Here is a 14,152-nt window from a genome sequence, read left to right as displayed (position 1 = left end):
TTTACTGCTTTCTTTATAATTCCCAGGTGTAGTAGTATATGTTTTATAATAGTAGAGATTTTGTGCCCCAGATAATTTTATGTTTTTCCTTAAAGTTTGTTTAGAGCAACATTAAAATTGTCTTAGAAAGAGATCTGAGCAAAAGAAAGAAAGAAATCTGAGCAATATTGAGAATCAAATACAGATTGAGAAATTTAGAGCTGAAACCAGAGATAATTTAGCTCCTCACCCTCATTTTCCAGTGACATTGTTCATATGACAATAAATTGGAAGGTCCCTGGAAGATAAAGTGATTTTCCTGAGGTCACACAAGTAAATTGATGGCAGAGCTAGAATTCGTTCCTGATCTTTTATCATACAGTTCAGTGTTTTCCCTTATATTTCATGCTGATGAAACAGCAGTTGTTTGGTATTTAGTAGAAAATAAAAAGTTTGTGGAATTTTGGTGGTGACAGCTTTAAGAATAACATGGGAAGTAGTTTATTAAAGTAAAAGATGACTTCCGTTTTTGCTTTTTAAAGATGACTTCTTATTAAATAGTCAATATGAACACTAAAATACCATGGTCCCAAAAAAGTTTTAACTATTCTAACGTTCTCCCCGCACCATCTACTATAGTAGACAACACGTGCTTACTGAAAACTTGAAATAAGGCTTGTGCAACTGAGAAACTGTTTTTTTTTTTTTAAATATTAATATACATGAAAGTAAACAGCTATGTGAGAGTGCTGGGTAGTGTATTGTTCAGCAGAGCTTCAAGGTTATATGGTGTTATATATAGCATAGGCCATGTTTAATGGTAGTTAAATGTTGGCTAATTGAAAAGGTCAGAGCTGTATGAAGGCAAAAGAGGGAAAGGATCTTCACTAGGAAAATGTCCTATTCAAGCCTAGAATTTGAAAACTACGTATGAATCCGTGTTTAGAATGGATGTGGAGTGTTTAGTTTGACTATGATTCTAGACTTAACTAATGGTATGGACTTTGAATCCAGTATCGGAATGAGTGGAAAGACTGATAAGACTCAGAAGTAGGAGAAAGGCATTGAGAACCCTGATAACTTTGTGATTTTTCCCCAGTTGTCCTGAAAATATTTGTGAAAGATTTCAGAGAGAAAAAATAATTCAAGAATTCCTGGAGTTTATTATAGTAGAATAGCAGTCTGTCTGAAAATTGCTTTTTGTGGAAGACCTATAGCTTTAGTTTCTTGAGATTAGATTATTTCCTGGTGTGTTAGTGAAATTCCTTCCACAGCTCCATAGTTGGTTCTAAATTTTCAAATCTGTTGGTGAAAATACAATGGAGTTTGTTACCTAAATTAATATTTTATTCCCCATATAGGTTGTCAGGCTAGCTATAAGAATCAGTTCATCTCTTATATTTGCTGATACCTTGCTGAGAAAATATCTCTGTGAGAAGTATCAATTCATGGTTCTATTTAACACTCAGCAAAGTAAGGGTCCCTAAACCTGGTACCTGAGATGATTGGTTCTAGCCCTTCCCTTGAGATATTTAAAGCAGGAGGAATTTAAAGCATGCTATAGAAAATGCCAAATGCATTGATCATTTGAATACACCTGGAATGAATTTTTCTCATTCCTACTCCCTTGTTTCAAAATGTTAAAACAAACTAAAAGGTTAAGCCCAGTATACTTTTTTTTTTTTTTTTTGGTCCATGTTTACAAGCTCTCATATGAAAGTTCAAATGCTTTAAAAACGGTTTTGATGGAAATATTTAGCTTATGTAATATAAATAGGCTTAGCCTATTAAAAGCTAGTTGTTGTTTTAAAAATTATTTTGTCACTATTATTATATTGTTACTCTTTTGTTTACATCTGTCTTTTAGAGTTCAGATTTGGCTAGTTTGTGCTCACATATTTGCCTTTTTCAGGGCTTGACAGATCGTGAATAATAGTAAAACTTTAGACAATTCATTTAACTGCCTCAGTGTCAATTTCATTAGCTGTAAATGAATATGTGGCACATGATCTCTTAGGAGAATGATTCTGAAATTGGAGGTGAGGTAACAGAAGAAAGGTGACTTCAAATCCTCTCGTTGCATCTAAGATGTTAGTTACTATAGGCATGTGTCGTGCATAACTTCAAACAGAGAAAAGCCTGGGGCAGCCCGGGTGGCTCAGCGGTTTAGCGCCACCTTCAGCCCAGGGCCTGATCCTGGAGACGAGTCCCACGTCGGGCTCCCTGCGTGGAGACTGCTTCTGACTCTCTCTCTCTCTCTCTCTCTCTCTCTCTCTCTTTTCTCTGTCTCTCTCTCTCTGTCTCTCATTAATAAATAAATAAAATATTTTTTAAAAAGTAGAGAAAAGTCATAGTCCTTTATTAGTTCCTCATGGCTCTAAGAATTTGTTGCTCTATGTTCATAATCTACATGCTATCTCGCCTCAACAAAACCAGATGACTCAGTTTTACAAAACTTAGTCGACTTTGATCCCATCAGTTGCTGAAGAAAGAGGCAAAAGTACTTTAAAATGTTGAAATTGAAAAAAGAGAGAAAAGAAAAGAAATAAAATGTTGAAATTGAGATAAGTCAATAATTATGACTCCTGTTTATTGATGTAAGTTTTCTTCATTTTTAACCTTCTTTTAACCATTATTTTTTTAACCTTTTTTTAAACCATCTTTCTGATAGCATACCTCCTTAACACAGACTCATACCTCCCCGCGTGTGTGTGCGTGTGTGCATGTATTTATTTTTACGTGTATCCTGTCATTAGTTTACTAATCAAAAAGCAATTCAGACTTTGAAAAGTAAACTTTGTGGCTTATTTTTTAAACTCATTTATTTTATTCTAATCAAAGAAAAATATAAGCCATTTATTTTCAATGTTCTTGGTTGCTATTATCTTGACTATAATTGCCTCCTTTCCTTTCTGGCTGATCTATTGCTAGCCTTTATCTGGATGTTATTAAAGCATGTAAATGCTCCATAGAGCACTGTAGTCTCAGCCAGAATATTTTCAGGTTCTCAGCTAAAATGAAACAGAATTAGCGCTTTCGTGTTAAGTAAGTACTCAGATTTGTTGTGGAAATGTACAAGGGATTCTAAATTCACTGTTAGTTCCTGAGATGTAGCATTTGAAAAATAGCTTCAGCTGTTTATGGATTATGGTCCTTGGGCACCAGATAGTGGATGTTGGAATGTATTGCAGAAAAGCTGATTAAAGTACTAGAGTCTCTAACAGTAAAAGTAGAAAGTCATTTGTAATACCTGTGCCTGACTCTGTCAGATGCACTTATATGTTTCCTTTAGAAAGCTTTGGTTCATTATCATCTTACCTATGCAGGAATAACATTTTTGTAAAAATGTGCCTTTTGGAGAAAACATCAATAAGCTATACTTGATGAGAAGTGTATGTGGGTGGACTGAACTTTGAAGATCCCCAGTATTTTGCAGTTTTATTTTCTAGCTTATTAGAGTACTGTTTCACCATGACTCAGGTTTCAGTAGTAGGTACTTCAGTTGCCAATTTTCATGTGTTGTGACTGTTAACCAGGGAATTTATACTTATCTCAAAATATAAACTATGTCAGAATTCATTGTCTCTCTCCACCCACTAGCTCTTGGGCCTCTTTTCTCCTCAACAACAGTCCACAGAAATAGAGTATAATTACAAAACTTACAGGTCTTTAAATATACTTTGCAATCCTCTTGTTAAGATATCGCAGTTATTTCCTCATTGGTTTTGAAATAAAGTTTAAACTTCTTAGCCATCCGTGAGCTGTTTCTTTTCTGTCTCACACTTGCTTACCTATTCCCCTGCAGTGTAGGTGGTTTCAGGTGTACAGATCTACTGTTTCTCTTCTTGTTTCTTTTACTTTGGTTGCTTGCTTCTCCTTCACCCTTTTTCACCTGAGCATCATCTCTCTTCTTCCTTCAGAATTCTGTGAACATTTCCCCTCTTCCAGGAAACCTCCATTGAAACACAATTACCCTGTCTCTTACTAATCTCAGTTAGACTAGGCTTTAAGCTCTCTATAGCATTTCATAAGATTCTTTTCATACTCTACCAGAATTATGTGTTTGCCTGTCTCACTTAGTAGATGACTATTGCTTGAGTTCAGAGATGATAGTAGTGTCTTTTGTGGCTTTGAATTTGGCATAGAGACCTTTCCAATAAATACTTGTTGATTGACTGAATGACTTCTACAGATAATTTCACTTATTTTCCTCCTGAGTCTCAAGCCACCTGAGAGTATGGGTTATGCCATTTTCCTCACAAGGAACTTTTTAAATTGACTCACTGACTCCCATATTGCCACCTAAAATGTGTAGTAAAAGCAGGTCTTTGGCTCTGGGAAGACAAGAATCTTATTGGCTGAGACATATAGTATTATAAATCTTAAAACTCTCAGTCAGTTAAAAAATGTGGAATACAGTGTTTAGGAAATTGGAAAGACCAACTCCATGATCATGAATAATGCATTCTAGCTTATCCATGTATATTGTTGAATCTATGACTTTAGTGGCATATAAAATTCCCTTAGGAGAGAATATTTAATAACTTTTTCCTTATTTTAAAAAAACTGTTTACAGTTTCTAGATTTTAATATAATCTTAATCCAAGAAGCAAAACACAGTTTAAAAGAATATTTGCTAATGATGGGTTATAGAATTTAAATATGTGCTTGGTTGTCCTTAGGTGTCTTTATAGTATTTATTTACATCAATATTCTGCATTCTGTAACAAAATAGAAACAAAATGCAAAGAAGTATATATTTATAAATGATAAGATTTTTAAAATAATTTGAGCTTATTTCTTAATAGAATAATATTTTCAGTTAATCTAACATTTTATTTCTTATGTGTATGCTTAATATTTGGTTTCATGTAATTATTGGCTTAGGCATTTTGTACAATTATTTCTTTAATGGTATAGCAAACTGAGTCAGCATATTAGAGCTGAATCATAGTCCTGGCTGTTCTTTTTATTTATTGAATGAACAAACTCTGTATTAAAATTCCTTGTCCTTCAGCTGAGCTTGCAAATGAAACTTACTTGTTAGATCTTGAATACTCTAAGGAATTTGAATCAAAGGTTTTAAATTATATACCTCATTTCAGTCTGTGATGTTTTAAAAAATAGAAGGGAGAAAAATTATCCACATCTCAATAGTTGGCTGTCTACTATTCTCAGTGACCCCAGCCTCCTTTTTAAAAATAATTTTAAGGTTTCTTGTTGTTAAAATTTGGTATTGATTTTGTACAAAGTGTGAAGACTGCAGCATGTTAGAATATTATTGTCATTTAAGAACGTATTCACTGTTTTGGTTTTTGGAGCGCTGCCTCCAAGAGGTTCATAGCATTTGGTACGGAGTTCACGTATTTCTAGTCTACAGACCTACCCTATTGAGGCAAAAGCTTCATGATGCTGATATATTTTTTCCTACTGCTATAATGCTCAGCGACGGTAATTAATTTTTTTTGAAAAAACTTTCCATGTCATTACAGATAAAACTGAGTTTTTTGGAAGACTAGTAATTTGTACCTTTAAAGAGCCACATTATTTTGCTTTTGTCTCAGAATGTATTATGCTTTACAAGTATACTGTGACAGCCTGAATAGGAAAGGGGGGAGGGGACATTGTCTTCAGCTGGCATGCTGTTATCAGAGGGAATGTGTTTCTGGACACGAGATTTAGCATTCATTGGTTGTCTGAAGAAAGCTATTTCATCTGAGGATTGGACAAGAAGCTGCGTCAATTTGCTGCCCGTCTCCAAGGCACTGGTGATGCTGCCTTCACAAGCTGGCTAACGTCACGGCTCCATCACCCAGCGGGGTGTGGACTCTCTTTTTCTGTTCTTCTCTATTTAATTCTGTATTTGCTGCCTACTGCATTTCTTAATCTGTCTTCTGCCAAATGCTAACAGCATGATATTTTGCAATCATCTAGGTGAATATAAGAAAGACGAACTCCTAGAAGCTGCTAGGTAAGTGATTCCATTCATTTTAAGTGAGTATAATGCATATAAGGGGAAAAAGGGGGAGGGCAGGTGGAGGACTATAAAAATTATAACATGTTATTGTCTTGCTTGGATTTTACATGTTAATGCGGATAAGACCTTTTACTCCATCTCTGTATACTTTATTTTATATGATGGGTGTGTTAAATGATAGAGTTTTTCAACATGGCAAAGATTTGTAAGGTTAATTTTATTTGAAACATTTCTTAGGGTACCTGCAGACCTTAGTTGCCCAGCGTTTCGGATAATCTTCTTGGAGTATTTAAATACCTATCTCTTCATTTTTATCTGAAAATTTTTCTAGCAAAGCTTGAATGAGGGGCATAAAGTAAATGTTAAAATTCTCATCCATTTTCTTTTGTTCTTGGTCATTTATAATTTAATTAATTAGCTTTTTTCATCATTTTGTGTTTTTAAGTCCAGTGTTTTAGATCACTTATCAGAATAAAGTTTGTTTGTAATTAAGAAGGTGACTTGATGCAGATAAATAAAACAATAATGTAGAAAGCTATATTACCCAAGACGTACCACTGTATGAAGATTAACAGGAATTAATTAGGAATATATTAATTTAATTTTATATACCAAAAGGGATTCATTGAGAACCGTATATAAGACATCAAAGCAAACCCATATTATTTTCCACTCTTCTGAAAAATAACCATAAATATTCATAAGAAGCTCTATAATTTTATAGGAATTGACTTACTACCTTTTTACAGGAGTGGTAATGAAGAAAAACTAATGGCTTTACTGACTCCTCTAAATGTGAATTGCCATGCAAGTGATGGGCGAAAGGTAAGTTACCTAAAATATTATATCCTCCTTCAACGATTTCTTCTTGCTTTATACTGAAAAATATTGAAGTTGGCATTATATATATATATATATATATATATATATATATATATACATTCATATATGTCCTATATAACTGTTTATTTTTACTCGTATCTTTTGACCATAAAACGAAATGCTGCTGTATCTGTTATTGGCAGTTGTGACATATTCATAGAACTGGTGAAGCATGGATTTTAAGCATTTTCTCTTAAATGTCAGACACTGAAAGTTGTTTGTTAAATGGAACTGCAGCTCTATCGGTAATTAAAACTATAACAACATATATTATTTTCTATGTATGATTATGGAAATTGGAAATATTTGTTTATGTCCTATTTTTGCCCGTCTTTGTTAGGATATTTGCATTTTTGATTTCCTGTTTGGCAGAGGAAGATTTGTTTGCTAGATAACAACACTTTTTTCCATTTAGAGATCAGAAAATGCTAACAATTTTTTAAACCTGTAACAGTCCTGCTTTTTTATTTTTTTTTTAATTGGCTAAGTTTTTATCATGTTATGTTGAAAAAAATAGACTAAAGATAGAGAAATAGTGTATTAATTAATAATTGTTATAAATTTAAGGTATATATATAAAATGTACAGTTGGCGTCTTCACTTTATGCTTTGTATTCTTGGTGATTATAGGCTGAAATGTAACCCTTCACAGCCTCTGTTAATTGACTGCAAAGTTTTGCAGTGATTTACCTAATATATAATGAAAAACAAGGCACTCTGTACTGTAAACTCTTTTTAAAATGACATCATATTTTAGTATTTAAGGATAGATTTTGTATTTTAAAAACATAAAATGTTTGTAAAGTTACACTGTAAATATTGAGGAAAATCATTTTGTGCCTAATATTTAAAGAATTAGTTTCTTTGAAATTCCTTATAGTGAAAAATGTGCTATGGAAAATGTCAGGATGGATGGTACACCCCTTAGATACAATGTCTTTATAGTACCTCCAGCTTTTTGTTTTCCATTTCCAATGAAATCCATGTAATAGTGGCAAAGAATTGAATCCTCCCCTCAGAATATATGTTATATGTTATTATAGCTGCCTCGTATGTTATTTCACGTGGCCTAGTGAGCATTCAGTTTCTCTGAATAATTTAGGGGTAAGAATTCTACTTTAATGGAAGGTTAAAGTATGTATATTTCAAGCTACAAAGTAGCTTTAGATTTACTCAGTATTAAAGATTTACTCAGTATTATTAATGCCTTTTGGGAGATGTTTTTAAATGATAACTGCTCATTTTTTTCCTTCAAATTTGAAGTTGCCTTGAGGATTTTAACGTTCTTGAGTTACTTTGAGCTCCAGATTTTGTTTGGGTCTTCTCAGTAGATAGAGTGACTTTTACACAGTGCAGAAAAGGGTCTTCTTAACTATGGTAAGTGTAGCTATGTCTTTATATAGAGCTTGTTTAGAGCACAGCCTACTTCAGGTTTCCTTGTCATTTTAATATTACAGAATTTGTGTGGGATTATGGTAGCAGGAGTCCATTTCCATCCCAGCCTCATTCTCCCATATTCACCCTTATACCTTGCCAACCTCATTTGTAGCTCAGGAAATCATAATAATTAAGGAGTACAAACACTGATAATTAACAAATTACCTCTTCTCCCTGCCTCACCCCCTACATAACTATAGAGAACTCCTTTATTTTTCCTTCTCCCCAGAGGAGGATATACTTCCTTCATTCCTTTAGCTGGAACCAATGTATTCCTTACCCAAATCCCTATGGCTCCCTCTCTGTATTACTCTGTGACATTTACCACAGAGATTTTTCCTCTATTCATCCATTAGCTCTTTGTATTTTGCACTGGACCAAGCCCGGCACCTTGCAGGTAGCAGATTCTTAGGATATGAATATGCTCGCTAACAAATATAATTTTATCCTCTGAGTGAAAAATCCTCCATGCTCTTTGCCATTTAGTAAATTAACTCAGAAGTATGTGAATAGGAGATTTTACATTTTCTGTTATTATATTATTGCTAGTATTATTTTACTAATTTTTGAGTTACTATATAATGAAGGAGAAATACATATTTTCACGTACAGAACATTTTTAAGAACATGTTTCATAAATTAATATTATACTGTAGGATTCATATCATATGAATAATGCAGTAATTCTCCAAAATGTGCTCCTATACTTTTTTAGATTATTAATTTGCTCAAATTAGGTAGAAAATGAGACTTAAGCATTTATTAGGTTTTGGTGCGATGCATATAACATAAAAAATCTTTTACAATTGTGCATCAGTATATAAAATGCATATAAAATTTCATAATTAAAATTGAATTGTGTTCATACTTAGATATTACCTTTGTTTATGGTACAGAGTAGTTCTTATTAAACGTGCCAGCTACAGTAAAGCCGCAAAGTAGTAAAAATTCTGGGTGCTAATGCAGATTGGGATAAGATCCCTTAGTTATGACAGTATCTTTTGTTTTCTTGCTATTGGTGTCAAGAAAAAGTGTAAGCAAATCTAGCTGTGAAATTACAAGTCTATCTTATGTACTTAGTATTTTTTCAGGCCATTTGCATGTGTTTATCCAGAATTAGGAAGTCAGATTGTATATTAACAAGAGGATAAAGGTACTTTACATATATAGTAAGTCAGGTATATAAAGTTTTATTTCTTAAATTTGTGTTTTAGAACACAGTGCAGAATCAAACTTATTTTTAGAGGGTTTCTAAAATGACTGTATTAATGCTTAAGTGAGTCCTTGCCTGTCTCTCTTTTTACTGTGATTCTGGTTTGTAAATTTCAAAAGCCCAAAAGCCCATGGAAATGTCAATTTCATAATGTTTTTAGAAAAGAGATGTTCCTTATTCCTTAACTCGTAGGTGCAGAATTTGCCTTTAAATATGTGGGGGTTTTAAATGCAGCAATCTTTTCAATACAATACGTGGGATTATACAATGACAGTGTAACTTTTAAATAGTCTCTTAATTCTATACCATGACTTGGTGATTATCTAATTAGGTAATATATGAGTGGTTAATGCTTTTATTCCCACAGACATTTGTTTTTCTAACCTGTTGAATTCTGAAAATAGTGAAGTACTAATAAGGTTTTAAATCATTTATGTTTTTTTGCTTTTTATTTTACATGAAAATCAAAGTGGAGCTTGGCTACTCGAGGAATTTCCAGTTGTTTTTTACCCCCCCCTCCCAAGCAAAGACAAAATTTTGTTAAAACATTTTGTTCTAAAATACCACTTTTGTATACTTACATACACATTAAATGATGGCCACTTAGAAACATAGGACCATAGATATAATTTATTCTTTAGTCTCCTGCCCATTATGATTAGATACAACATTCTGTGATTCCTTCTTTTGAATTGCAGTGAAATGCAACTAGATCTTTCATACAGATTGTTCCCTTTCTAGAATTCTTTTTTTTTCCTGTTTTCACACTTAGATTTGTTGTCCTTTATTCTCCCTTTATGGTATTTTCTGTTAAGATCAGATATTTTATTAGCAATCGGCCAAATAATTGTTTGATATGTAACTTTAAGGTGGTAGTGGTCTCTTGTTTTTCAATATTAATTTTAAAGATTCCTTTATACAATGAATAAAAAAATATTTGAATACATCTCAAATTATTCCAATATTCAACCCTCTTCAGAGTTCTTTTTGGTCCCTTATTGTGTCGTTTCCCTTTCTTGGCTGCCTTTATCCCCTTCCAAAATAAATGTCCTGCATCTCTCCCCTCCTTATAATTAGGGAATCGGTTGGAGTTGGGCATTACTGTATATATTCCTAAATAGGAATATGTATCTTTGGATGCATGTACTGTGTCTACTCTCATTATGACTGTATGTCACCCCATAATGAAAGTAATGAATATTTGGTTGGTAATTTATTTTTTTTAAAGTATCCCGTGTAATTTCTGGTATTCTAGGTTTCTTTCTGCTCCTCTCATTTATTCAGCCAGCACTCAGTTACAGTGTGTAGGTCACAGTGCTAAGTGTCATGAGAGATAAATATGTTTAATGGTTCACAAGGAGCTCAGCAACTGATAGAACTATTAAAACATCCACTACTTTGAAATTAATGCTCTAAAAAATGTATGATTCCTATTGCAGTGATACAGTTATCAATTGTAGATTTAAAGTGGGATTTTTTTGGCTTCTTGATTTTAAAGCATTAATATTTAGACATGGATGCTCTTCTCTAAGAAACCACAAATTTAGGTGAATAGGCAGTCAGAGAAGCCTGATTTAACTCAGAAACATTAACTGAAGGATATCTTTAAATGTCAGATTGCTGTGTAAATGTTAGCTTCCATAAAACAGTTAATAATGAGTAAGATTCTGGAAACAGAAGTGTTTGAAAACTATTTTTTAATAGAGATCAATCAGAACTAAGGTAGAATTTAGTGCCATCCCTTGAAGAAACCCATAAAAGAATTATTTAGTTGAAAAAGCATATAGACTCTGAGATTAGACAGATTGGGTTCTTTTCTCTCCCGTTCCACTTTCTAAGTGTGTAACCATGGCTCTACAGTTTTCAATGTATTCATTTGTAAATGGAGATAATCATACTTATTCCACAAGGTATTTGAGAGGATGAAGTGAAATAATGTGATTAATGTATACCATTATAGCACATAGTCGAACCTCAAAGTTAGACCCCTACTCCTTTGATAAATTTTTTTTTGAAGCTTTTGGACATATTTAGGATGGACACATATATAGTTTTGAGTATTCAAACATTCCCACTTAACCATGGAAATGGTCTTTATTATCCAAGCTCAGTCACAGATGTCATTTGGATAAAATGAATGTTACCAAATAGTCTACAAAGCATATAATTGAATTAATTCTTTTGGAGCATAGTCTTCACACCTCCCAAAACATCACATTTAGTAAATAAATTTGTTTATAGTAACAGTTTATAAATTCAGAAATGTGTTTTTTAGATCTATTTACCATTTTAAGCCTATGTTTATTAAAAATTAATATCTGGCTGAAAATAATGCCATAGTATTCATTTGAATTCCATAAACACATCCAATGAAGCACAGAGAACATATAAGATTAGTGAACTTTCTTTTATATTTATATTTGAATATTAGGATTATATACATTTGTTGTATTGTAATATAGAATTTCTCAATATTCTTGGTTAACAGCTCCCTCCCTCAGTGTGAGTCTCCACCAAATATCACGTTTGACCAGGATTTAGACATCCATTATATGGCAGATTGTTACTTTGAAGACCTCTCAAATGAAACCATGCCTCATTATTTATGCTTTGGTCTAGTTCCTTCTTACACTGACTTTGAGCTAAGCCTGGGACTGCTTTGATAAAGTAAATAAAGCAGAAGTGGTGCTATGCCACTTCCGAGACTAGCCCCTGAAATGGCCTGGCAGCTGCCAGTCTAGTGCTTTCAGAATGCTTTCTTTGAACCCAGCTGCCATGCCGTAAGGCAGCCCAATCAGCCATGTAGAGGCATCTAGGCAGAGACCCACCTGAGCTCAATTAAGTCTCTAAATGACTCCTTGTTCAGGCATCCCAGACAGTGAAGCTTCAACTGAGTTTCCAGTTTACCCTCAGGGTGACATCAACCACCCCTAGCACCCAAGCCCATACTGTGTAGAGGAGAAGAACCACCCAGGTAAGCCACCAGTTTTGTAGTGTTATGTTATCTAGTAAAGATAATTGAAATACCCCGACTATAAGAAAATAACTCAATGCTTATTATCTTTTGAGCAGGAAAGATTACATCTTTTCTCAGGTGGATTACTGAAAATGACTCTTATAGCTGTGAGGAAGAGTTAAGTGAATATTTGAAGATAAATCTCCAAATATATTTATTTCTTTAGATATGTTTAATTATTTTAAATTTAGATCTTACATTTTAAGATTCTTTTCCCTCTTGGAATGCAAAAATTAATTTCATGTGCATTTTTGAGGGAAGTCATAGTATTATGAGAAAAAGCAGGAGTTTAAAGCTAGAAGACCAAGTTTTGTTTGTTTGGTTTTGTTTTTTGTTTTTTTAGGAGATCAAGTTTTAAGTTAAAATTATTACTAGATAAGTTTTGTCATATCTCTGAGTTCTCCTTTTTAAAAAAGATTATTATTTTAGAGAAAGAGCACGAATGGTGGGGAAGTGGGGCAGAGGGAAAGAGAGAATCTCAAGCAGACTCTGTGCTGAGTGTGGAGCCCAACACAAGGCTCAATCTCATGACACTGAGATCATGACTTGAGCTGAAACCAAGAGTCAAATGTTCAATTGACTGAGCAACCCAAGCGCCCTGGAGTTCTCTGTTTTTTTTAGCCTATAAAATGAAGGGTTTGGGCCATATAATCTCTAAAATATCTTTCGACTCCCAACTTTTAAGATTGTAATGTATTTTGTTATTTATTTCTTATTAGAGTTAGTAATTATCAGTCATACAGAATTAGATTATGTAAGGATATGTGGAGTCATACTAGATGAGATAATTGTGTAATCTGGAATAAAGTTTATATAGAGTCTTATTTCCCTTTAAGAAAGTGTTAGCATTACCTGAGGGCCCAAGCCTGGCTCTCTGTGGTCTTTAGTGGCCTTTATCATCCTCTTCTGTTCTTGGCAAATCTTGGTAGATGAAAAGCCGTACCATTTTTTAATTTCCAACTTTTATGGACCATAGTTCAGATGTTACTTGGGATTACAGGAAGGTCAAAATGCCCTAAGTCTGCATTAGGGAACTCTTCAAGTACTTTACATTTAATTATATATCTAATCTAATCGCTTCTTTAAAGTACATCTTGCTGAGCAGTGCATGTCTTACTGTAATGCAGAAATCCCTTAGAGCAAGTTTTCTTGCCTACTTATGATGGAATATATTGTGTAAAATCTTTATGCTTGTGTATATTCGTTTTGTAACAATAAGAGCTTGAAAATGTCTTTTTTATTTTTCATTAGGGAATCACTTCTACTAAAACAGTCTCTATTTTGTCAAGCATGACATTTCTACTGGTGAGGGTAATTAGTACCCATGCCAACTGTGCTCTCTTTCTCTCTTTGAGGAAAGAATTTTTAGTAGAAAGGGACCTGTATTAAAAAGCAGGTGGTAAAACAGGAGTTCGTTTTAGCTCTGCTTAGCCACCCTCCTCCTAACTTTGGTTTCTCCTACACCCATATCCAAAATGCAGATTTCCTGCAGTTGTCGACATTAGACTAGTTACCAGTGGAGGGATAGAAATGAGTAGTGAATACTAAGTCATTTTGTTGTGAGTATGATTCATTACTAAAATTTTATTTAGAAGCCAAGTTACAAAAGTGATACTTAAATATTTTTTTTGAAATGGTAAGAATCCAA

At 33.4% G+C, this 14,152-nt stretch overlaps 1 protein-coding gene across 1 annotated transcript in view; it reads left to right on the top strand.

The window, feature by feature from the left end:
* Positions 1-14,152, top strand: part of TNKS (tankyrase) — a 210,624-nt gene that overhangs the window by 107,403 nt on the left and 89,069 nt on the right. The window contains exons 4-5 of the mRNA XM_025993534.2: positions 5,914-5,950; positions 6,706-6,781. Of these exons, the coding sequence (XP_025849319.1) occupies positions 5,914-5,950; positions 6,706-6,781 (113 nt within the window). The remainder of the gene's footprint in view (positions 1-5,913; positions 5,951-6,705; positions 6,782-14,152) is intronic.

The sequence above is a fragment of the Vulpes vulpes genome, chromosome 7 (assembly GCF_048418805.1).
Source record: "Vulpes vulpes isolate BD-2025 chromosome 7, VulVul3, whole genome shotgun sequence".
NCBI classification, from domain to species: Eukaryota; Metazoa; Chordata; class Mammalia; order Carnivora; family Canidae; genus Vulpes; species Vulpes vulpes.
Note: the sequence above shows the minus strand (reverse complement) of the source record. Positions and strands in the feature narration are given on the sequence as shown.